Source organism: Pinus tabuliformis, chromosome 6, assembly GCF_031772625.1.
Source record: "Pinus tabuliformis cultivar Carrire ecotype Pingquan chromosome 6, CPIR1, whole genome shotgun sequence".
Taxonomy (NCBI): Eukaryota; Viridiplantae; Streptophyta; class Pinopsida; order Pinales; family Pinaceae; genus Pinus; species Pinus tabuliformis.
In genome coordinates, this window is record NC_142292.1 from 474,154,939 (window position 1) to 474,180,838 (window position 25,900).

Consider the following 25,900-nt stretch of genomic DNA (forward strand, 5'->3'; position numbering starts at 1 on the left):
ACAAATTTATATAATTGCTGAATTCATTCTAAATCAAAACAGATCCATTATTTTGACATAATACTTCAACTGCACATACCAAAACCATATAACCTAGTATCTTATAAACCTTATAGCCTAATATCTTATAAACCTCTTGTTCACTGTAGTAAAGATGTTTGCCTGAGCCCAAAACTGCTTAATCAACACAATACCATTGATGGAGTTTGGTAAAACGAATTAACTAGAATATCATTTGCATGGATTCTAGATTCCTCCTTGATCACAATAAACCATACCACTACCCTACCAGAAAGAGCAGCGAAACCAACTGCTGTCCCACTGAAGGCTTGTTCACTGTAATAAAGATGTTTGCGTGAGCCCAAAACTGCTTCATCAGCGCAATACCATGGATGGCGTTTGGTAAAACGAATTTACTTGAATATCATTTCCATGGATTCTAGATTCCTCCTTGATCACAATAAACCATTACCCTACCACAAAATTTACATCTTTCTCCAGAAAGAGCAGCGAAACCAACTGCTGTCCCACTGAAGGCTCTAATTCCTGGCAATCTCGGCTAATCTGTACAGAGAAAACACGTTTAGTAAGTCATCCTTGAATACTACTAGAGTTGTCCAGTGAGATTGACAAATAATGAGAAGATATAAACACCTGTACAGGTAAGTTGCCATTGTAGGGATGGACCAAATGTCGGGTCTTTCGAAAGGGTAACTCACATTGCTGCACACAATTTAAGATAAGTTTGTATCAATAATAGAATTATCTAATTTTGAATTTATGTTGATTATGATTTTGGGAATATTTTCGAATATAATGAAAAAAATAAATTAATTATTTAAACTTTATTAACTATCTAGATTTTTAAATATGGCTGAATATAATCGACATAAAAATGCCATAAATAAAAACCTACCTAACATTCCACTGGCTAAAACTGGCTAACCAAATAAAATTAAAAAAATCTACAATAAAAAAAAAATGTCTTAAATAATGAATCCACCATTCCACTTGCTAAGCAGAAAGAAAGAAAATTTAAACTTCAATAAAAATCAATTCTTAAATTTGAAACTTCCCGTTGACCGTTGACCATATGTTTAGCAAAGTGCTCACCACAAAAACTATAATTTCTCTTTTTCTTTTTTAAAGCTATAAATTTACATTCTTCATGTCTTTATTAACCATCTTTACTGGGAAACAACTTTTCTATTCATTTGTTCCTGATTTAGTGAGATCTAACTAAAAACACAGATTCGAAAAAACAACAATTTTCCTGTAACATAGATTGGTCAACTTGGTCTCTCTGCGTCAGTGTTTTCGCCGGCATAAAAAGCAGCACAAGGAAAAAGATAGTTTCTGCCACACATTTACCATCCTCCGATATGGCATTACCTAAGAGTGGACAACAGGGATAGGTTTGGGGCTCAGAAGGAAGAAATGAGCAGGACCTTTAGCTTAGGGATGATAACATGCAAGTAATAGTTAACGTTCAGAAGGTGATGTCGATCATTCATTATATTTGGCACGATACGATTCAGGAATCATACATCAAAATGGAGTCCATCAGCATCGTGCAAGCTTTGTTGGAAAAAAGGACAAATTCTGATAGAATTTTTATCTAGTTAATAAAGATAATTTATAATAAGTTTTGAGGATGTGATTTAATAGTTAAGTGGGGAGGTTTGTGGTTCAATGGTTAAGTAGGGATGTTTTGTTTTTACATTTCAGTTATAAAAGTTGTAATATAAAAAATAAATACAATACAGTGTTTATAAGCGATTGGAGATTGGAGGCGATTGGAGATTGGAGGTTTTCGCAGTTGTTGACATTGTTAGAGATTTCCACACTCACAAAGTGAGTTTGATTATTGTATTAGCCATTGCTATTATTTATACGTCCACGAGCCAAAGAATCAATAGTAATCTCCATCGACTTTTATTGACTATTGATTACCCTGCTGACTAACATTGAGCTTGTTGTCATAAGAACAAGTTTTGTCAACGTCATGAACAAGCATCGGGATTAATACTCTAACATTTCCCCTTAATCATGATGACCTAAACTTTAAAGTCTCTGATGGTCTCAGTGTCAACTAAAGCTTACAACAATACATTAAAAAAAAACTTGATAAAAGGGCTTTCATTTTTTGTTGTTCGTTTCATACAGCACAACCCTCTTCAGTGGACACTCAGTTGCAGGCACTCCTATCTACCAACTGTTGAGAATGCAACAAGATGATGGAGCTTAGTGGAAAGAAGTTGCCTTCTCTAAGTGGGCCCACAGGCTATTTTTGGCGCAAAGTCTATTTTTAGACATATGGATCATGGTCTATGAGTTGCAGTATGTTATTTGTGGATGATTGGTCATGTTGGTAAAAATTGATGGACTTCTATTTTTAGACATATGGGCAGGTCTCTATTTTTAGACTGTCAGGATAAAAATAGAACAGTCGAATATTATTGTCTCATAATAATATTTGGACTACAAACATTATCTCATCCTCTTAGAGCACTTCAGTTTGAGCTACAGATGTGGCACATGCAGCGGTCAGAAGGAAATACGCTTTCTTTGTGGGTCAGTTGAGCTATTGCATGCAGAACTTCAGTTAGAACTCATGTGGTTGAGTTTGGTGGAGTTAATTGTCGAGTTGATGGAGTTGTGTTCAGTTTGACTTGGTTGAACTAGTTGTATTTTAGTCTAACTAAAGAATACACTAGTGATGAGTTTTGTGAATTAAATATTAATTAATTCACTAATTATTAACTCATAAAGCAACTGAAGAATACATAAATTAACTCAGTGCATGTACAGTTCAATGGAGACAGGTATTAGAGGTTGAGATTGCTATCACTTGTGACTATAGTTGTGCACAAGATCTTGCACAATCAATGGGATTGAGTTATGCCAATGAGGACTGCGCAGTGTGGGCCAATACCAAGTAAATTATAGCCTGTGCTCATGTGATTTTCACTTGGGATTGTGCAGTGGAGGCAGGCAAAGCAGCGGAGGAGATTTGAACTTGTGACTTGTTCGGATCTGAGCTAGTTTTGTGTGTAAAAAGTGGAGATAGTATTGAGTACTTGTGAGGAGTATTGTACTATGTATTGTTACATGTTCTCAATCATTATAATATATAGATAGTGTGGGGTTTTCAGCTGTATGCTTTCCCTGGGTTACATACTGTGTTAATGTGTGCATGCGATTGATGTTTCATTGTTTTTAATGCTGCTAAATTGATGATCAACGTAGAGGAGATTATGTATTGTGCATGTATTCCGCAATAGTGTATAATTGGGATAATCTCTGTGAATAAGTGTTTATTATTCAAAATTTCTACATGGTATCAGAGTTGTTGATCATCAGATCTATTATTCAGAAAGTGTTTACATTTTATTTCTTCAGGTAGAGTCTGTAATCGGGTCAGGTAACCTCTGGATTCATCCTTCCTTTGGAAGGTGAGATATCCAATAAAATCCCTTACAGTCAATCTCTGTACGAGAAATACTTTGTTCTCACGAATTCTAGATCAGAGGCGGTTGACTTTGGAACTGGTGGAATTCAAATTTGCAGTAGTGTTTTCTTCGTATCAACGTGGCAATGTCTTTCAACGGATTGTGATTGGAGTATGCTCTTGAGGGCAGCTCAAACTATATTGCATGGAAGGACATGATGGAGGCACTGTTAGATGATAATGGGCTGAAGGAGTTCATAGAGGCTGAGGTCCCAAAGCCTACTGATACTGCGTAGGTTGATGCTTGGCAAAAGAAGACAACAAAGTGTCGAAGGATTCTGTTGGAGGGCGTGAAGGATCACATTGTGTCCAGCCTGCATGGACAGTGGTGCGTCTTTTCACATGACAGGAGATCGAGATTTTTTTTCTGATCTGGAGGACAAAGATCTTAGAGTGCACATCGAGATGGGCGATGATGGTAGATACAGTGCGACCGGTATCGGTACCATTTCCTTTGAGAGGGAGTCTGGTAAACCCTTCGTATTGAAGGAAGTGATGCATGTTCCAGGATTGAAGAAGAATCTTATCTCTGTGGCGATGTTAGAAGATAAGGGATATGATTTTGTTTTCAGCGAGGGAAAGGCTTTCCTGCGCAGTAAGGCAACTGGAGAAACCCGGAAGATAGGGGTTCGAGTGAGGAACCTCTATCAGTTGCATGTAGATGGTTGTGCAGCAATGGCATGCAAGGCAGAAGGATTGGTGAGCCGGGATGATGGCGAGCTGTGGCACAGGAGATGGGTCACCTTCACCATGGAGCCTTGAAGATACTGCAGCAGATCACTACAGGGCTTCCTAAAGGCACTCTTGCGCAGTCAGATCAGTGCAAGGGGTGTACTTTGGGAAAGTTTGTGAAAGCCACCTTTCACGAGAAGGATAGTCGCTCCATGACGATCCTTGAGAGAATTCACACAGACGTGTGTGGACCTTTCTCAGTAACTTCGACAACAAAGCGCAGGTATTATGTGATTTTTGTTGATGATTTCTCTCGTAAGTGTTGGATCTTCTTCATGTAGAAGAAGAGCGATACGTACTCAAAGTTTTGTGAGTTCAAAGCACTGGTCGAGAAGGAGTCAGGGAAGAAGGTGAAGGCTCTTAGGAGCGACAATGGTGGTGAATACATCTATGGCAAGTTCAAGGATTTCTGCAGTGCAGAAGGGATTCGAAGAGAGATCATAGCTCCCCATAACCTATAGCAGAACGGGGTTGCTGAGCGGAAGAACAGAACGATCGTGGGTGCTGCATGGGCGATGTTGCATGATCAGGGCCTACCCCTTCACTTGTGGGCGGAAGCATGCAATACAGCAGTATATGTGTAGAACCGTTGTCCTCACAGGATACTTGGCATGAGTATACCCGAGGAGGGTTATTCTGGTAAGAAGCCTGATCTTTCTCATTTGAGGATTTTTGGTGCTAACGTTTACATGCATGTGACGAAGGATGCCAGGAAGAAGTTGGAGCCGACTGCAGAGGTTGGGATATTTGTGGGGTACACTGATACATCCCAAAACTATCGTGTGTATTTGCTAGACAGTGGTAAGACTGTTGTGCGACGGGATATAAAATTTCAGGAGGAGAAAGCCATGAAGTGTTCGCTTGAGAGGGAGCCACACTTGCATGCAGATGAGGAGCTATTAGTTCCTAAGGATGAGCTTCAGGACGTGGATCAGCCACAAGATGAAGTTCATGGAGTGGAAGAGACCACTCATGCAGCACCAACCATCAGAGGGCGAAAGCGCTTGACAGAAGCTGAACGACTGGCTCAAGATGCAGAGAAAGTTATAGGACCACCTACAACCCAACGCAGGTAGAGAAAGTCACCCTAGCGGTACAATGGATACATGGCTCTTGTGAGCAAATGTGTTGTGACTGAGCCATCCTCTTTCGAGGAAGCTGTGGAGGATCCCACATGGGTAGACGCCATGGTGGAAGAGTATGATTCGATTGTCAGAAACAGTGCATGGGAGATTGTTCCTAGACTGGAAGGGAAATGAGTGGTGGGTTCAAGATGGATCTACAAAGTTAAGCAGGCAGTTGATGGGAGTGTGGAGAAGTACAAAGCAAGATTTGTTGCCCGAGGCTTTTCACAGATAGAGGAGATCGATTATGAGGAGACCTTTGCACCTGTCGCAAGGTATTCTTCCATACGAATGATTCTTACTCTCTCAGCACGGATGGGATGGCACATTCATCAGATGGATGTGAAGACTACATTCCTCAATGGAGTCACTGAGGAGGAGGTGTACATAGAGCAGGCCGAAGGTTTTTAGATCTTCAGTAGCGAGTCGCATGTGTGCAGGCTCAAGAGAGCGTTGTATGGGTTGGAAAAAGCACCACGTGCTTGGTACACACGGATATACAGTTATTTCACCGGACTTGGATTCTCCAAGAGTGAAGCGGATCCTAACCTATACTAGATTGTGGTGGACGGTAAGTTGCTTATCATTGTACTTTATGTAGATGATTTTATTCTAACAGGTGATGAGTTGTTGATACTTTCATGCAAGGATGATCTTGCTAAGGAGTTTGAAATGAAGGACTTGGGCCTCCTTCATTATTTCCTGGGATTGGAAATCTGGCAGCGCAATGATGAACTATTTGTTTCTCAGGGTAAGTATGCTGGGGAGATACTAGAGAAGTTGAACATGCATGGATGCAAGCCTGTTGATACTCCTCTTCCTGGAGGTTGGAGGAAGGAGGATGCCACTTCAGTAGAAGAAGTGGATGCCACTGTTTATCAACAGTTGGTGGGGTCGCTTATGTATCTAGTCAATACACGACCCGATATATGCTATGCTGTTAACCAGCTTTCACAAGCTATGGTTAAGCCAACCAAGCTCTTTTGGAAGGCAGGCAAGCATGTATTGCGTTATTTGAGAGGCACATCGGGATATGGATTGTGGTATAGACAGGAGGATGAGGTGAAGCTATGTGGCTTCACAGATGCAGATTGGGCAGCGAGCCCAACGGACAGAAAGAGCACATCAGGAGGGGTCTTCAGTATCAGGTCAACAACAGTTTCTTGGTACAATAGGAAGCAGAGATCCATGGCACTCAGTTCAGCAGAGGTCGAGTATATGGCAGCAAGTTTGGCTGCATGCGAGGCTATATGGATGAGGAAGATTCTGGTCGGGTTGTGTGGCTCTTACTTGGAGCCTACTGTGATTTACTGTGATAACCAGAGTTGCATTAAAATCTCAGCTAATCCTATATTTCATGACATATCTAAGCACATTGACATCAGGTACCATCATATCAAAGATTGTGTGCAGCGGAGAATCGTGTTACTTTCATACATTACAACGGAGGATGAGGATGTTGATATCTTGACGAAGGCGCTCACTAAGAGAAAATTCGAATACCACCGAGGCAGGATAGGGGTTGCTGATAATCCATATCTTGTTGAGAGGGAGTGTTGAGAATGCAACAAGATGATGGAGCTTAGTGGAAAGAATTCGCCTTCACTAAGTGGGCCCGCAGGCTATTTTTGGCGCAAAGTCTATTTTTAGACATATGGATCATGGTCTATGAGTTGCAGTATGTTATTTGTGGATGATTGGTCATGTTGGTATAAATAGATGGACTTCTATTTTTAGACATATGGGCAGGTTTCTATTTTTAGACTGCTAGGCTAAAAATAGAACAGTCGAATATTATTGTCTCATAATAATATTTGGACTATAAACATTAGCTTATCCTATTGGAGCACTTCAATTTGAGCTACAGATGTGGCACATGCAGCTGTCAGAAGGAAATATGCTTTCTTTGTGGGTCAGTTGAGCTATTACATGCAGGATTTCAGTTAGAACTCATGTGGTTGAGTTTGGTGGAGTTGATGAAGTTGTGTTCAGTTTGACTTGGTTGAACTAGATGTATTTTAGTATAACTAAAGAATACACTAGTGATGAGTTGTGTGAATTAAATGTTAATTAATTCACTAATTATTAACTCATAAAGCAACTGAAGAATACATCAGTTAACTTAGTGCATATACAATTCAGTGGAGACAGGTGTTAGAGGTTGAGATTGCTATCAGTTGTGACTATAGTTGTGCATGAGATCTTGCACAATCAATGGGATTGAGTTATGCTAATGAGGAATGCGCAGTGTGGGCCAATACCAAGTAAATTATAGCCCGTGCTCACGTGATTTTCGCTTGGGATTGTGCAGTGGAGGCAGGCAAAGCGACGGAGGAGATTTGAACCTGTGACTTGTTTGGATCTGAGCTAGTTTTATGTGTAACAGGTGGAGATAATACTGAGTACTTGTGAGGAGTATTGTACTATGTATTGTTACATGTTCTCAATCATTATAATATACAGATAGTGTGGGGTTTTTAGCTGTATGCTTTCCCCGAGTTACATACTGTGTTAATGTGTGCATGCGATTGATGTTTCATTATTTTTAATGCTGCTAAATTGATGATCAACATAGAGGAGATTACGTATTGTGCATGTATTCCGCAATAGTGTATAATCGGGATAATCTCTGTGAATAAGTGTTTATTATTCAAAATTTCTACACCAACACTCCATTGGAAACTCTATGTGATCTACGCCACACAAGCGTCATGGTTGGCACAACCCTCTTCAGTGGACACTCGGTTGCAGACACTCCTATCTGCCAACACTCCACTGGAAACTCTCTGTAATCTACGCCACACAAGCATCACGGTCGACACAACCCTCTTCAACAGACACTTGGTTGCAGACACTCCTATCTGCCAACACTTCGCTGAAAACTCTCTATGATCTACGCCACACAGGCGTCATAGTGGGCACAACCCTCTTCAGTGGACACTCGTTTACATATATTGATATCTGCCAACACTACACTGGAAAATCTTTGCGCCACACAGGGGCCACAGTTGGTACAATCCTCTTCAGCGGGCACTCGGTTGCAAACACTCCTATCTGCGAACACTCCACTACAAACTCTCTATGATCTACGTTGCCCTTCAGGCTCCTTGATTCACATAGCTCACAGGCTCGCTGCTCTGCCAAGGCAAACACTTGGCTCACACTTAGCGGCCTCACAACAGCTCACAACCCAAGCTGTGAGAACATTGAACACAAAAGCGTTACTGGCCTACAACGCCACAGGTTCACAAAAACAGAGGATGCTCTCTTCTACCAGAAAATATTCGACACCAGATCTTAGCATCCTCATCATACAACGCCACACCAAACAAAGGATTATGCATTGGATCACACACTGCAATTGAACATCACAACCTATGGCTGACCTCCATGTGCGAAGAAGCTCCTCAAAAAACCTCAACGCCCACCAAACACAATGAATTACTCCTTTGGAAAACAATTTCCTTGATTGAAAATACAACTCTCTAGTGCATAGGGCCCTATTGCGGATTTAATGAAAGCCACAGTCTCCTTAGCCACACAGAATAGCCTGCCCGCCTTTCTAATCAATAGGCTTCACAATAAATTTCAATGTTGCTATGGACTCTCACGCTCACACTTCAGCTTCTCCTCCTCTCAACACGTCTCTGACGCCTCCACTGAGCTCACACATACCATATCCTAATGCTACAAATTCACAAACAGTGAATTTGGAGCAACTTTGAAAACATCAAGTTTAGAGCAATGTCAATTTAAAGTTAACTGTTTAGCAGCGCTAACGTTGGTCGCTTCTCTAGGTGGCTCCTCATGGCTCCAGCGCTTTCATCACAACTTCAAAAAGAGCTTTCTTCACAACCTCAACACTACACATTTTTAATTTAAGAACCAAAGGTTCTCTCCACGTAATGGGCCTCTGCCTCCACTGCAATTAAACACAGAGATTCAACCACTTGACATAATTACTCTGCTTCCACCCTCACAACCCTCACAAATCTCGGCCCTCTGGAGTTGCAGTGACACAAACATCACACAGCTCCAGCGCACAACGCCCACTTAAAACAGCTCTTAGGGCTCCACATAGCTCAGTGCTCACACTCTCACAACACATTCAATTGGCCGTTAAAATTTTCACGCTGCACCAGTCATCCAAAACGCACTAAGGGTTCTCCTCCAAATGCATAACTAGGCAAACTAGATATTCCTGTTGACAGACGCTCCTTCGCCTTGGGCACAACGTTCTCTCGCTTCAATGCTGCGACAACTTCTCCACACACGAAGATCTACCCACAAATAAGCTTGACCTTGTGGGCCACTGCAACCTCTTTCAATCACAAAACTAATCACACACAGATCCTCTCTCCTCTTACTCACGGCTAATGCTCCTTTGGCATGCATAGCAGCTAACACTTGGCCATGTGACGAAGCATAACATCTCTACAACTAGGCATCACGACTTTCCAACTTGAGAGTACTCAACTCAATGGCTTTTCCATACGCTGTGAGTTCTCTAGACCGTTCTTCCACATTGGCTTCATGTTTACCCACCGCCACACCACAGAGCCCTCATGACTCCTCACACCTTACAACAGGAAGATCTACGACCCTTCTCCAGCATCGTCCATGTAGTGAGTCTTGTGATGCATTTTCAATGTCTGCAGATTCTTGAAAGCATTGTCACAACCGTTGTAGGCACACTTAAAGGGCCGCCTATTTTGGATCAGATCAATTGGCACAATCGCGATTTGACGATCCTCTTGATCCTCGTCGTCCCCACCCACCTTGGGACTCTGCGTGGATTTCCGTTGTGCCTGGATCTTCTTGCAGGTCGTTGTTTCCCTGCTACTCTACGGGTGGTTGGAACCCTACTTTAGACTGATAGTTCAGAAACCCATCCTCGGAAGTGAGGCATATGTCCTCGAACCATGATGAGGCATCTGCAAAAAGTGCAGGTCATCCTCCATGTTTTGCTGGGATATGAGGTTCTTGAGTGTGGAAACCAAGCTGGGATGCATCGTGGGCACGTTAAAGGCTCTATGTTGACTCACATGCCAACTCTTCAACAGAACACCGAGCCCTCAACTCTTCACTCCACCGAGCTTACTTAAACATTGCTCCGATACCATGTTAGAGGACTCATCGAGTGAGCTAGATTATTGCATTAGCCATCACTATTATTTATACATCCATGAGCCAGAGAATCTCCACTGACTCTTACCGACTATTGATTACCCCGCGGACTAATAGTGAGCTCGTCGTCATAAGAACAGGGTTTGTCGGCGTCGTGAATAAGCGTTGAGATTAATACTGTAACAAAGTGGGGAGGTTTTTAGTTCAATAGATAAGTGAGGACGCTTGGTCTTCACACCTAATTGATAAAAATTGTAATATAAAACATAATTAAAATAAATAAATATAATACAGTACTTATAAGTAGTTGGAGATCAAACAGTTGTTGATATTGTTAGAAATTTCCAAAATATTTAGGATAGACCACAAGTTTTTAGTCCCTAATAATGGATAAAGTAAAAATAATTACTTATAAAATGAACTAAATTCTCTTTAAAAAATCTCTCACCATACATACTTACATACTTGTGAATGATAGAGTGATTATTTTTAAATAAAAAATTAAAAAAATAACAAATTCTCTTCGAGAAATCTCTAACAATACATACTTGTGCATAATTCAATGATTATTTTTAAATAAAAAATTCAAAAAAATAACAGTACGAGTGTACTTTTCACATCCTCGCAAGATTGTTTTGTTTAATGCAATAGAAAAACTGCGCCTGACTGTTTAATGTATTGTACGTGCATGAATCACTGTATAAATGCAACTCCCTTCGTTGATTAGTTTGTCCACATGTAGAACCAATAGCCTCGACCTGGGTGATTCTTTTAGACGCTACATTTACGCGAACGAATTCATTAATTAGACTCGTAAATCTTGAGAGTGAATCAGCTTCTCGTTCATTTGACATTATTAAATTAGGTTCCATGGTTTATGAAACTGAAGTGTGATGTTACAATTGCAATTTTTTAAGTTTATTCCCAATGAACTTCAAATGATAATTCCAATAAAAATATATTTTAACATTCAAAAGTCATGTTATGTTTTAAGTAGCTATAAATAGTGTAGTTGTTAAACATTCAAAAGTCATGTTATGTTTTAAGTAACTATAAATAGTGTAGTTGTTTAGGTTAGGCAATTAAAAATAATATTAATTATTAAATATATGTTAAGAAAATAATAATTATTAGATATATGTTAAAATGCAAGTTAATATAATATTTTTAATTTATTAGGAGGGAAGTCAAATTGGTTACAAGGATTTTATAGTATATGTTGGGCAAGTGAATTAGTTAACAAAGGTAGTAGCTTCAAACTCTAAAATCAAGAAAATTTGATATGACCTATGTAATAAGAGGCTAATTTCGAATCACTTAGTAAATGCTTTTTTTAATCTTTTTATGGTATGGACTTCATTTGGATTTCATGTTGTGTATGCACTTAAACATGGTTCTATGAATATTTTGAGATTTCTAGGTGACAAGGGTGGTTTCTAAAAAGAAAACATTGTTGCTTTCCTTTCTCAAATCTTGATTTACCCCCTCTTCCTATGTAGAAGAGTCCTTACTCTCTCTCTGATTTTCATAATTATATTTTTAATAATCTCATTTTTTTTGTTTGAGATTTTTGCATAACATTTCGGTTAGGATGTTCAACTCTTCAATTTTATAATACTGTTGTGCTTTAAAATTTAAGTGAGTAGTGAAACCTTATCGTTAAAACCTTATAATTCTTAAAGCAAAAAAGATTGTTTCTATAACAATAACAATAATTTTATGCATAAGATCAATATAAAGTTGATTTGTTTTTCATTCTATTTAACATTAAATTTTCTATTTAACATAATAACATATTTAGAAGAATATATTAAAAATCACTATCCATATTAACAACTTTTTAGGTAGAAATAATATTTTTTATAATAATTTTTATTACCAATTATTTTTTCATAAAAAACAAATATTAAATAGAAAAATAAGTACATATTATTGGTAAAAGTATTATAAAAAAATGTAAATATTATAAAAAATATTATCTTTATTATATTTTTTTTTTGTTGTTTTGACCCAAAAACATATATCATACCAAGAACATTAATTATACCATGGAAAATATAATTTCAAATATATATATATATATATATATATAACCTATATTTTAAATTTAAATACTTAAAACTATATATATAAAACTAATATTTTATAGATTTATAAATTTATTAAAATTTTATTATTAATATAGTGAAAGATTATATTATATTATCTATTTTAAGATTGCTTCCAATTCTTTCGTGCAGTGTTTTAGTTTTTTTAAAACTTAGTTGTATATTGTAAGCCATTTAAGAAATATATATATATATATTTTATAGAGTATTTTAAAATTTTAAAATATTATTTTTATAAAATTAATTTAGATTTATTTTAACTCTTGAAAGTGTTTAACGTGATCAAATATTTCAAGGTGTAAAATTCTTTTTTGAGTGTAAACATGAGGAAAGATTTGCACTTTGACGGATTTGATCCTTCTCAGTGCTTGATAAATTTGGGGTTAAAATGGGTCTAGGTTGGTTTCAGTGGCACATGATGACACAAAATTTGTTGAACATTTAATTACTCTGATATTTTAAATATGTTTAAGATTAAATTGGTCACTTTAATTTTTAATTGTGTTCAATTACCTCGGTTTGTTGAGATGATAGAGACTATTAATAAATTTAACGATGAAAAATGATGAAGTAAAAATTTTGAATGCACGGTGACAATGCAACAATGTTGAATTGAATAATGAAGTCAATTATAAATAGTCTTCATTGTGATCAATTTCAAACTATTTCCTTCTTTCTTATTATCACCCCTATTAGTTTGTCATCTTTTCACATGTATGAAAAGGGCAGTTGAAATTGTAGATGCTTCAAATCTTTAGCTCGAGCTATTATAGTAGATGCCATACATTATCTCTCTTGCTCTCCAACATTAACAGTAAATTTCTTTGAAGTCAATCATTGAGACATATGGAATGTTAAATCCCATGTAAGTGTCAATAGTAGTTGTTTTGGTTGTAAATACGTTGTCATTGATGGAAAAGGAAAATCATTGATGATGTTGTCATTGATGGCAAAGGAAAAGAAATGATAACATTGTCATTGATGGAAAAAGCAAAGCATTGATGGCAAAGGCAACAAAGATGATAAGTGGTGTCAATGGTGGTGTATCTAGATCAAAGATACTACAATGGAAAAAGCAAAGAATACTGCAAGAAGAAAGAAGATCAACACACATATGGCCAAGGTGCTGCAAATCTCAGATGTTTGCAAGAAGAATGGTGAATAAAATTGTGTAGCTAATTTGTTAAGGCGTGTAGACTTTGGAGCCATCTCTTGTACAATATATCATCTCAAATACAGTTGAGACCCACTCAAATGGATAGAGCTCTGAAACATATTTTCAGTGGTATATGGGAGATCAGAAATGACCTCTTCGACTAAAAGTTATGACTAGTCAAATGAAGGATCCCCAACATCAAAGATTGCAGAGTTAAACTAGAGAAGAACCCCTTGGAACAAGAAAGTTTAGCATGTTTCCAAACATGGTAAATTCTTTAGCGAAGTAGCAAAATATAAGGATCAGGCGGATGTGGCTTGACAATAAAGCGACGGAAAAAATTTCCATTGGTCGTCGATGGAGCCCGTTAACATACATCCCTGGAAAATACTTCCCAGGAAGAAACTAAGAAGTGTGCATGGGTGATAAAGCCAGGAAGTCGAGAGTTGGGGAGCTAGGCAAACAGGAAGCTAGGAAGTTGGTAAGCTGAGAGTCAAAAGTCTAGAACTGGAGGAAAAGTGTGTAGCGCGGAAGCTAGGGCAGTTGCAGACTAGAAGGTACTTCCCTGGAAGAAAAGTATGCAACGCAAAGTTGGGGAGTTGGGAGATGAAAATCCAGGAAGTTGGGGGTAGTCGCAAAAACATAGGAGGACTTTCCTAGAAGAAAAAATCCTTGATGGCATGGAATACATAACCTGGAAGTAACTCCCAGTAGGATCTCAGAAGGCACTTACCTGGAAGAAAAATCCTGAAAAGAAAAAATCTTGGAAGGCTCTACCCAAGTGGAAAAACAAAGGGCCAAAAAGAGAAATAGCCAGGATGATGAGCCTAGGGAACAGGAAAGATGGCTGACAAGTGACAGTCCTTCAGGTGAAAGAGAACATGCCTAGGTCATGGTTTTGCGGTGTCTTATGTTTAATGAACCGAGGGCCTTCGAGATAATTACAAGGTAAAACACCACATTCAGATTGAAAAAGGCTTAACTCCTTCGCATGAGCAGGTCAACAACTATAAAGTACTTTGGGGCTAATATAAAGAAATTGCGGGCTATGGATGTATAGTCTTGATTTTTATTAAAATAATTTAAGCCATGGGCCCAAGAACATATATAGTGGAGGATCACTAAAAGTTAGAACTAAAGAAGGCATGAATGAGTCGGCAACCTAGAATGGAAGAAAAAATAGTGCAATGGCAAATTTGGTAGCTAAGCCAAACTTAGAGATTCGATAGAATTAAAGGACCTTTGCTAAAACCTATAGGAATTCTAGAAAGTAAATTTGAGTAGTTAAGTTCAGTTTCTCAAGCAGAAACATGTAAGGAGAGTATGATGACTTGAAGCGTAGATGCCTATGACTCAATTGAACAGGACAAAGGAAAAAAAATAAGACATTCATGCAAAGATCAACGTGGAAGATAACAAAATTCTTAATTCCAAAAATATCAGTCCAATTTCCTTTATAAGCATAAAAAAGAGTTTGCAAAGTTTGGGGTGTGTCCAAGAGCGCAACCATATTGGTTTTTAGAGCGGGAGGTTGTTGGTGCAACATGATGCATAATGAAAGTATGCATCAAAGGTGAATCAAAGATCAAATTTGATATTAGAAGCAGTGAATTGGTGATATGGTTTGAATGGTGTTTTTGTAGAGGATTTTATGGTGATGTTGCTCGTATAATTGGTGATTTGATCAGTAATTAATGTTTTCTAGTATAGTTGGTGTTTATCAGTAATCAGATATTGTTGAAGATGTTTGTATGGTAGTTTTGGTAAGTAGTTGAGTGTTAAAAATAGCAACAGTAAATTGCAATTTAATTCCTTGAATTCAATTTTGAATTAAATCGAAATTCTATTCTCATAGTAATTTGTAATAGTTAATTAAGTTAAATCAACTTAATTGACTTAGGAAATTTGAGTTGGAAATATATCTAGAGTTATGTAGAGTGATCCCTAAATTTTAAGGGTCCAGGTTGAGTTATTTTGACTTGTAATTAGATAGCTTAGTCTAACTGAGTTATATTCAGTTAAACTAGTTCTAACTATTGGAAGAACTAGTAAGAGGTCTAGTAGTGGGCACAAGCACTAGTGCATCCTTAGTACCACACCAGTTAACTGAAGATTCACTCATAAATAACTCATGCATGTCATTTTAGAGGAAGACCCAGTTGAGATTAGAGTTCAGGAACAATTTACTATCAGTTGTGTAATTTTCCAAGTTGTACAGATGGTGCATGCAATCATTTGAGGGCCTATTGATGGATTGCACAGTTATGGAGAGTGGATTTCCCAATTAAATACGGGTTACTTCTCTTAGGAATTGTGCAAGGAAGTAGGGGCTTGGCAAGCAACAGAATTGGCTAAGTGTTGGATTGAGCTGGCATTAGAGGAGTTTTGAGGTCTAAAATGTGCCTCCTAAGGAAATCATAAAATAATAGTGGAAATAATCAAATGATATTATACTACGTTATCAAATTTTAGAGGAAAAAAGTAAAAACTATTTTTTCAACTCGTATTTTCAACTTATCTCGTTATGGGTTTACTCAAATTTCGACTGGAAATAGTCGTTGGATGCAGAAATTGATTCCTCATCCAAAGATTACCCATGTTGCATAATTTCATTGGACCCTACTACACGAAAAATGGGAAATACATGAAAAACGTGATTGCAATAATGTTGTTTCATGTATTTATCATTTTTTGTGTAGCAGAGTCCATCAAAAGTATGCAACATGGGTACTCTTTGGATGAGGAATTAAATTTTGCATCCAATGAGTACTCCCGCTCGAAATTTGATTAAAACCTTAGGGAGATAAGTTGAAAGTAGGAGTTGAAAAAATTATTTTATTATTTTATTATTTTATAATCTTTTACTTTTTTACTCCAAAAATGGTGAATCATCCCCCATGGTTGACATCATCATTTTAAATCATATGGGTTCTTATAAAGTTTATTTTGGTTGTACATTTTTCTTAGGAGGTCCATTTAGACCTAAAAGTTCCCCTAATGTTTGTGAGGTAGAGAGATAGATTGTACTAGTGCAGAAATTGTTCGGGTTGAACAAGCATTGTATTTTATTCTCATATCTTCTGGTTAATGCAATATAGATAGTCAGGACTTTTAGCAGTTGTTTTTCCAAGAGAAATATTTTGTTATGTTTGCTTGATATTCTTCCTTTTCGACTTATTATTTTCATCGATAAATTTTGGTTTCCGCTGAAGAGTAGAGTAGATTCTTGTCTTGTGTTTTAGCATATCACATAAGTTGTTGAATCTACAGTAAAAATATACATGGCAAAGGAGTTTAAGACAATATAGAAGAGGAGAATTCGAGTTTGTTGTGCAGGTGAAATCGAATTTTCAAGTTCATACTTCAAAGTCAGCAATATGCCATTCTACGACTTGAGACTTGAGGATGCCCTAAAGGGTAGATAAAATTACATAGCTTGGACGGACATGATGGAGGTAGTGTTGGAAGACAATGGCCTCAAGGAATTCATAACTCATGACATTTCTAACTCTCAAAAATCTGATGCTAAAGATCTAGTTAAATGGAGAAAGTGTGTGGCAAAAGCAATAAGGATTATCCTTGAAGGAGTTCAAGATCACATTGTCTCGAGTCTCCACGGTAAGGAAACTCCATACACAATGTGGAAGGAATTGACGGACCTGTTTCAAAATATTAGTGACCATGGGAAGTTGGTATTGAAGGAAAAACTTAGAAAGATCAATATGGAGAAGGGCGACTCAATTCCAAAGTACTTGACCAACTTCACCCATTGTCGGGATGAGCTTGGAAGTGTCGAGATTACTATTGTCGAAGATGATACAGTGAGCTTAGCACTTCTAGGACTTCCCAAGAGCTGGTACAGTTACCAGGACTCAGTTATTTGGAGGGTGAAGCTACTAGATTGGGAGCTATTGTGGTCTGATTTGTTACAAGAAGAGATTCGGTGAAACACTAGAGACAAATCCTCATCAAAAGCTGATGATGAGGAGAATTGTGCCTTAGCGAGTAAGGAAAAGAAAGGTAAGGGGGAGTCATCCCATTCAAAATCAGATTCTTGTCAAGGAGGAAATAAGAAGGACATATTGAAAGTCAAGTGCTTTCACTGTCACGAGCTGGGACATTTTTCCACAAAGTGCCCACTCAAGAAGGCTGGTAAGAAGCCCTCAAGAGGAGCGGTGGGTGAGGCTCTTGACAATGGAGCTTCTTTCCATATGACCAGTAACAAAGAGTTATTCATTAAATTGGAAGAGAAGTATCTCTAGATGCATATCGAGATGGGTGATGATGGGAGGTATAGCACTACTGGCCTCGATACAGTTACCTTTTAGAGGGAGTCGGGTTCTCCCCTCACTTTATGAGATGTTATGTATGTTCCTAGTTTTAAGAAGAACTTGGTATTTGTTTCTATGTTGGAGGATACAGGCTATGATGTGATATTTAGTATGGGAAAGGTATTCCTTCATCACATAGCCATAGGATAGGTGAAGAGGATAGGGGTTTGAGTGAAAAATCTCTACAAGTTAGAGATAGAATATTGTGTTGCCTTGAGCACAAAAGCAAAGAATGTGTAGAGCCATGACATCGGTGAGTTGTGGCACAAGAGGCTAGGTCACTGGCATGATGGCACTTTGAAAATCATGCAAAAAATTTCTACCGGTCTTCCCAAGGGTACACTAGAGCAGGTTGACACATGCAAAGGGTGTACATTGGGAAAGTACACCAAATATTCCTTTCATGAAAAATATAGTCGAGCACAAGTGATCCTCGATCGAGTTCACTCATTTGTGTGTGGACTGTTCTTGATAACATCCATGGCCAAGCACATGTATTATGTTATATTTGTTGATGATTTTTCTCGTAAGTGTTGGATCTTCTTCATGTAGAAGAAAGATAAGATTTTTGCAAGGTTTTGTGAATTTAAAGCACTAGTCGAGAAAGATACTGGAAGGAAGGTTAAATCTCTCAGGAGTGATAAAGGTGGAGAGTATGTGTCGAATGAGTTAAAAAAAAATTGTGCATCAGAATACATTCGATGAGAATTGATAACACCTCATAACCCACATCAAAATGGGGTGGCTAAAAGGTAAAACATAAGCGTAGGAGCGGCATGAGTGATGTTGCATGATTAGGGCATACCACTACACTTGTGGGCTGTAGCATGCAACACAGTTGTTTATTTTTAGAACATAATCCCTCATCAATTTTTTGTTATAAGTACACCAAAAGAGTCCTTTTCAGGGAAGAAACCAGATGTGGGACACTCCAGGAATTTTGGTTCATAAGTCTATTGCCATGTAATCATAGATCCATAGAAGAATCTTGAGCCAACAACATAATTGGGGATATTTTGGGGTACACTGATACACCTCACAACTATCTGGTGTACCTTCCAGCCAATAGGATGACAATGGTTCGCATAGATGTAAAATTCGATGAAGAGAAGGCCATGAGATGTTACCTTGAGAGGGAGCTTCAACTACATGCAGTTGAGGAGCTTCTATCTCCTAAGGAGGAACGATGATGTGGAGAAACCATATGCAGAGGATCAGGGAGTGGAGACACCCACTCATGCAAATTCTTCCAAATATAGGAGAAAGCGCACTAGAGAGGTTTACAGGTTATTGCATGACACTAGAGAGAATGTGGGAGCACCTACATCACAACGCATGTAGAGGAGGTCACCGGAGAGATACATTGGCTACATGGCTCTGATGAGTGGATGGGTAGAGACTGAGCAATCCTCTTTTGGGGAAGAAGTGCAACAACTATTTTGGGTTGATGCCATGGTTGAGGAGTATGACACTATTGTCAAAAACAATGTTTGGGATATGGTCTCAAGACCGATGGACAAGTCAATGGTGAGTTCTAGATGGCTTTACAAGGTAAAGCAAAAAAAAATTGGTAGTGTGGAGAAACACAAGGCCAGGTTTGTGGCTAGAGGTTTTTCACATGTGGAGGGGATTGATTACGATGAGAATTTTTCTCCTGTAGCAAGGTACTCATCAATCAAATCCATTCTAGAACTGTCATCGTAGATGGGATAGAAGATACATCAAATGGATGTAAAGACATCATTCCTCAACAACATGATTGAGGAAGAGGTGTATATTGAGCATCCTGAAGGATTTGAGACCTTCAAAAGAGAGTCACATGTGTACTGACTCAAGTAATCACTGTATGGGCTGAAACAAGCACCATGTGCTGGGTACACTAGGATCGATAACTATTTCACTGGGTTGGGCTTCACCAAAAGTGAAGCAGATGTGAACCTTTACCATATTGTGGTTGAAGGTAAATTGTTGATTATTGTTTTATATGTCGATTATTTGATTTTTACAAGTGATGATAAGTTGATCAAATCTTGAAAAGAGGATCTTGCAAGATAGTTCAAAATGAAGGACTTGGGGCTCATGCACTACTTTCTGGGCATGGAAGTATGGCAAGGTGATGAGGAAATTTTTGTCTCTTAGGGAAAGTATGCCAATGAGATACTCAGAAGGTTCCACATGGAGAGAAGTAAACCCATGAAGACTCCTATAGCAAGTAACTGGAGGGAGGAGGATTCTACTTCTGGTGAAGTAGTGGAGTCTACTATTTACATGAAGCTTGTGTGTTCACTCATGTATTTTATGAACACATGACTGAACATGTGTTACGCAGTAAACCAACTTAGTCAAGCGATGGTTAAGCTGACCAAGTTGTATTGGAAGGAAACCAAACATGTGTTGAGATACCTCTGAGGCACTACTCAGTATGGTTTATGGTACATACATGTAGAGGGAGTGAAGCTTCAAGGCTTCACCGATGCAGATTTGGCAGGGAGTCCATCTGACAAGAAGAGCACATTAGGTGGGATATTCAATATTGGGTCAAAAACTGATCCCTACAAAAGGAAACAGAGATCAGTTGCACTCAATTCAGCAGAAGCAAAGTACATGGATGTTAATCAAGCAACTTGTGAGGCTATCTTGACGAGGAAGATTCTTGTTGGATTGTTTGGTCAGCAGATGGATCCAACTTTGATTTACTTTGACAATCAGAGTTGTATCAAACTCTTTGAGAATCATTTTTTTCATGATCGGTCTAAGCATATTGACATTTTTTATCATCATCTTCGAGATTATGTTAAGAGGATAATTATGTTGTTGGAGTACACTCCCACAGAGGAGCAGAATGCAGATATTTTTGACGAAGGCATTGTCAAGATGAAAATTCGAGTTTCACATAGGCAAGATTAGGGTAGCAGACAATCTTGTTCTTGTTGAGAGAGGGTGTTAAAAATAGCAACAAGAAATTCCAATTTAATTTGTCCTTGAATTAAATTGTGAATTAAATCAAAATTCTATTCTCATAGCAAATTGTAATAGTTAATTAAGTTAAATTGACTTAATTGACTTAGGAAATTCGAGTTTGAAGTCTATCTAGAGTCATGCAGAGTGATCCCTAAATTTTAGGGGCCCAAGTTTAGTTATTTTGAGTTGTAACTATATAACTTAGTCTAACTAAGTTATAGTCAGTTAAACTAGTTCTAACTATTGGTGGAACTAGTAGGAGGTCTAGTAGTGAGGTCGGACACCAGTGCATCCTCAAAACCACACCAATTAACTGAATATTTAATCATAAATAACTTATGCATGTTAATTCAAAGGAAGACCCAGTTGAGATTAGAGTTCAAGGACATTGTGCTATCAATTGTATAATTTTCCAAGTTGTACGAATGGTGCATGAAATCAGTTGAGGGCCTATGAATGGATTGCACAGTTATGGAGAGTGGATATCCCTATTAAATACAGGCTAATTCTCTCAGGAATTGTGTAAGGAAGTAGGGAATTGGAAGGCAACAGAATTGGCTAAGTGTTGGCTTCAGCTAATTTGTGAGGCAGAGAGATAGATTGTACTGGTGAAGGAATTGTTCGGGTTGAAAAAGCATTGTATTTTCTTCTCAGATCTCCTATTTAATGCAGTATAGATAGTCAAGGTTTTTAGAAATTTCTTTCCCTAGAGAAATATTGTGTTATGTGCGATTGGTATTCTTGTTTTTTTGCTTATTGTTTTCATCCATCAATTTTTGTTTCCGCTAAAGAGTAGAGTAGGTTATTATCTTGTGTTTTAGCATATCACGTAAGTTGTTGAATCTACAGTAAAAATCTACATTGAGGTGACAAATTTACTTGTTTATGAAAATAGAAGTGGTCTATTGGTTCTAATTCGAAGATGTATGAAATATGGATCAATGGGGCCAACAAGTGGTAGCTTTCATTCCAAGGGAAAGAGTCCCTTTCAACTGAGGTTGGTAAATAAGTAGGGGAAAGAGTCCCTTTCAAATTTTTTTGATAAAAAAGCGTGGGAAATATTCTCTTTCAAAAACTGTTGATAAATTTGTAGGGGTAGTAGTCCCTTTCAGTGAAAACTAATAAATGAGAAGGGGTAGAAATCCATTTCAGTGAAGATAGATAAACAAGGAGGGATAGAAGTTATTTTCAGTAGCAGTTACTAAACCTACAAGCAGTGGCTTGTAGAGAATTGATGTAATCAAGTTGTAGCTTGTATTTTCCAAAGTAATAAAAGGAAGATTCATTTCTTGTCGTTATGTTGCACATATGCTTGATGGCGATAATGATGTTATGTTTTATACGATTGAGTTGTGATGTTAATTAAAAGAGTGGTTACTAAAGTAATTGAAAAGTATAATTTGTGAAGAGTTTTATGATTTGGTCACACTATTGATTCAACCCACTATTACTAGTGTCCTAGTTTCCTTTTTTTATAACAATTGGTATTAGAGCCACTAGGTTCAAGACTAGTTTATCAACTATAAGGAAGACCAAGGATCATGGAGAAGTAGGACTAGATTACCTAAAATCGAGTTCCATTTTTGAATGGGTCAAATTATATAACTTGTAAGGTAAGAATGAGAATCTACTTGCAATTTATTGATTTGGATGTATGGTTATTTGTAGAGAATGGAGTAATAGATGGTGATGTTGATGCGCAATCTAAGGAAGAAATCTTGAGAGGGTTTTCCATGTCATATATTGAAAAATTAATCTATTGTGATACTGCCAAAGAGATATGGAATGAGTTGCATTCCATCCACGATATAGGCATACAAGTTGCATGTGATGTCAAGGGGCTTCCCTTGGAGGATGGAGTAGTAAAATATTCAAAGAGTATTAAAGACCATGAATCAAAGGATGATTATCTTATATCAAGAGGCCAAGTTATTGATCAACACATAGATGTTTTATAGGATATACAATTTGCAAGTAAGTTGATTTTCTATTGTTATTATAGAAAAAATTTCCATTTATCTTCAAGTTGTTCAATTTCAAGCACTAGTGAAATAGAGAGTTGCTCATCTAGTTGTAATGAAGAAGGAACTACCTTAATAGCAATAGCAAATCTAAACATTGTTCAAGTAGAAAATGGGTGCACCTCTAAAAGAGAACAAGATAGAACATCTCATGTGCCAGGAGAAGAATCCCTAGAGTCAAGGTAACAAACTCTTGAACAAAATGTGAGTGAAATAGACACTAGTGGTGAATAGACTGTATTGGAATATATTGAAGAAAATATCTATTTGGAAAGGAAGCTCATATTAGCCCTTAAGGAGATCAAGAATCTTAGAGCCATCAATATGGAGTTGGAAGTGTAGAATAGAAAATTAAAGGAGCAATTGACCAGGTTTTAGAATTTTGATCCATTGGAAGAGATCCAAACCATCAATTGCCACCCTCATGAGGCCAAGACAATATTGGAAGATGACAGAGACTATTCAACAACATTAAAAGGAGCTACCAAATTTGTTAAAGAAATATCTAACAACACTAAGAATTCAACACAACACTAAGGAAACAAAAGGACTTCTAGGAAACAAGTCAAAGGTATGCAACTCCTCATATGTTTCTGTTGTGGTAACATAAGGTACATTTCCTCTAACTGCCCAGAGAGGAAAAAGAAGTTGTAGCAACATAAGTGGTACAATCTATTTCAAAAATGGCCATGAGTTTCTCAGATAAATTCGAACAACCATGCACAAAGATCCTTATCCCCTCAAAGGAAATATTATCAGTGGTCCAATAGCACTAGGAGAGAGAGTACTAGCCTAAGAAATTGGATGAGCATAAGATTTGGTAAGAATAATTACTTTTTCCCCCTTCATGAATAAACTTGAATGCTACAGGTGTAATAATTATGGGAACAAAGTAGTTGCATGAAAACTTGGAAAGATTCACCTGCTTTCCAGAACAAGTCAAACATAGCAAAGAATCATGTGGAAATCCAATAAAGAATATTGTGTAGGAGTTGTTTCAACACTCATAAGAGAGCCAAAATGAATGGTGTATGGAAGCAACATAGACTATTGTTTGGATTTGAAGATGTTTAATAGAATATTAGTAGAACAGAGCCATAAATTCTTGAGGCGGATGTCTCCCATATAATTTGCAATAAACAGAGACTCCAATCAAACAAAAGGAGCAACAACTTTGCTAGTTCTTCATTGCAGAAGGTAGACACATACAATGAGAAAGAAGAGTAAGAGGTAATTTGCAGATTAGGTTTAATTGGTGCTACCAAGAGGAATAATTAATGGTTTGGTAGGAAGTCACTAAGTCAAGAAATAAGACTATACCATCGCAAGCAATCATCTCATGTTGCTGACCAAACTCCACATGCCCGTGTCTAGAATAAAAAGGGAGATAATATACTCAGGGGGAGTAACTTCCTTGTTACTCTTCATTAAAAAGAAGAGGTTGGCTTAAAGAGAAGCCAGAGAGGTTAGATGAAAGGAGCATAAAGGAAAATCTCTAATATTGCATCTAAAGGTTAAGGGAAGTATGTTATTTTTGTTTTTTTCCTGACTTTATAAAATTGTTGAAGAAGACTAGTGTTGTTGAGTATTGTGTTCTTGTGATTTATTTAATGTTGTTGTTAAATCATATTGAGAGTATAAGTATATATAGATGGTGATGACATAATAGGGATGTGTTTACTCCTAAATATTCCCTATCTTGTGTAAGCATGATCACAGATTCCTAATGTCAATGAAGGAGCATAACCACAAGAGGAGTATACTCAAGTTGAGATTCGAGTATCAATTTATTCCATTAATAATTGGTACCATATTTGGTATCAGATGTTTGTTACTTAAGGAAAAGCATGGAATAAAGAGGCTAATGGTGTTTCTTGCATATTAATGTTGCCTGAATGATCAATTTTTGAGTTGTAGAGATATGGTTTGATTGCTATTTCTTTTAGACTATTCCAATTAGGAATTGGTATCAAACATCAATTTTTTGGAGAGAATGCGTATTGGTGAAAAGAGCATGATCATAGGTGGAGAACACTTAGTTATCAAATGCTCAACAATTGGTATCAATGGCATAAATTTAGCACTTGGTATCAAAGGTACTATCTATTGGTATTAATTGTCATTAATTTTTGTGCAAGTGTGGTGTTCATGTTGTCCATATGAGATTTTCCGTCCAAGTGTTGATGAAATATTCCTTTATTTGAATTATACTATTGTTCATGTTGACTAAAATATATATTGTGAGTGTACTGCCATTAGAAGTCTTTAAACCAAGAATCTATGCCAAGCTATTGATCTAGGCATGCATTTGTGAGAATCCATTTATGCTTATCAAATAAGAACTTCTAAGTGTTGCAATTTGTTATTAATCAATTGACAAGTTGATGGTGTTAATCATGCAGAGGATAGGTATCTATTATTACTAGAGGTCAAGTGTCTATGTCTAGGAGAAGGAACTATTATGAATGTAAGCCTAGCTGAGACTTAAACCATCAAGCGTTAGTTTCCTCATAGCTTAGTTGTACAAGCATGTTTTGCTTTAGCAAGAGATCTTTCTTGACTACTTGAGGCAGAGATTGGGAGTAAGAAATCCTCTCCTCTCAACTCAATCTTCTTCACAAGATAAAAATAAAGTTGCTTAGATCATATCAGAGATACTTGGAGTTTCCAACATAAGAAGAAGTGGTTGACAGGTCCACGTCATCATAAAGACAAAGGGAGGTTGTTCATTGGGGGGGAATGTTGGTATCATTTCCATTGATGTCAAAGGGGGATAGGTTTATAATCAAACAAAATATGGAGTATAACTTTAGACTAAGAGGGATAATT

The 25,900-nt window shown here is 37.4% G+C and overlaps 1 protein-coding gene across 1 annotated transcript in view; it reads right to left on the reverse strand.

The window, feature by feature from the left end:
• Positions 1-468: 468 nt before the first annotated feature.
• The window catches only part of LOC149259363 (30-kDa cleavage and polyadenylation specificity factor 30-like), a 45,140-nt gene continuing 19,708 nt past the window's right edge, over positions 469-25,900 (reverse strand). Inside the window, exons 5-6 of the mRNA XM_089453970.1 lie at positions 655-723; positions 469-564 (exon numbers count right to left, since the gene is read on the reverse strand). Coding sequence (XP_089310096.1) covers positions 469-564; positions 655-723 — 165 coding nt within the window. The remainder of the gene's footprint in view (positions 565-654; positions 724-25,900) is intronic.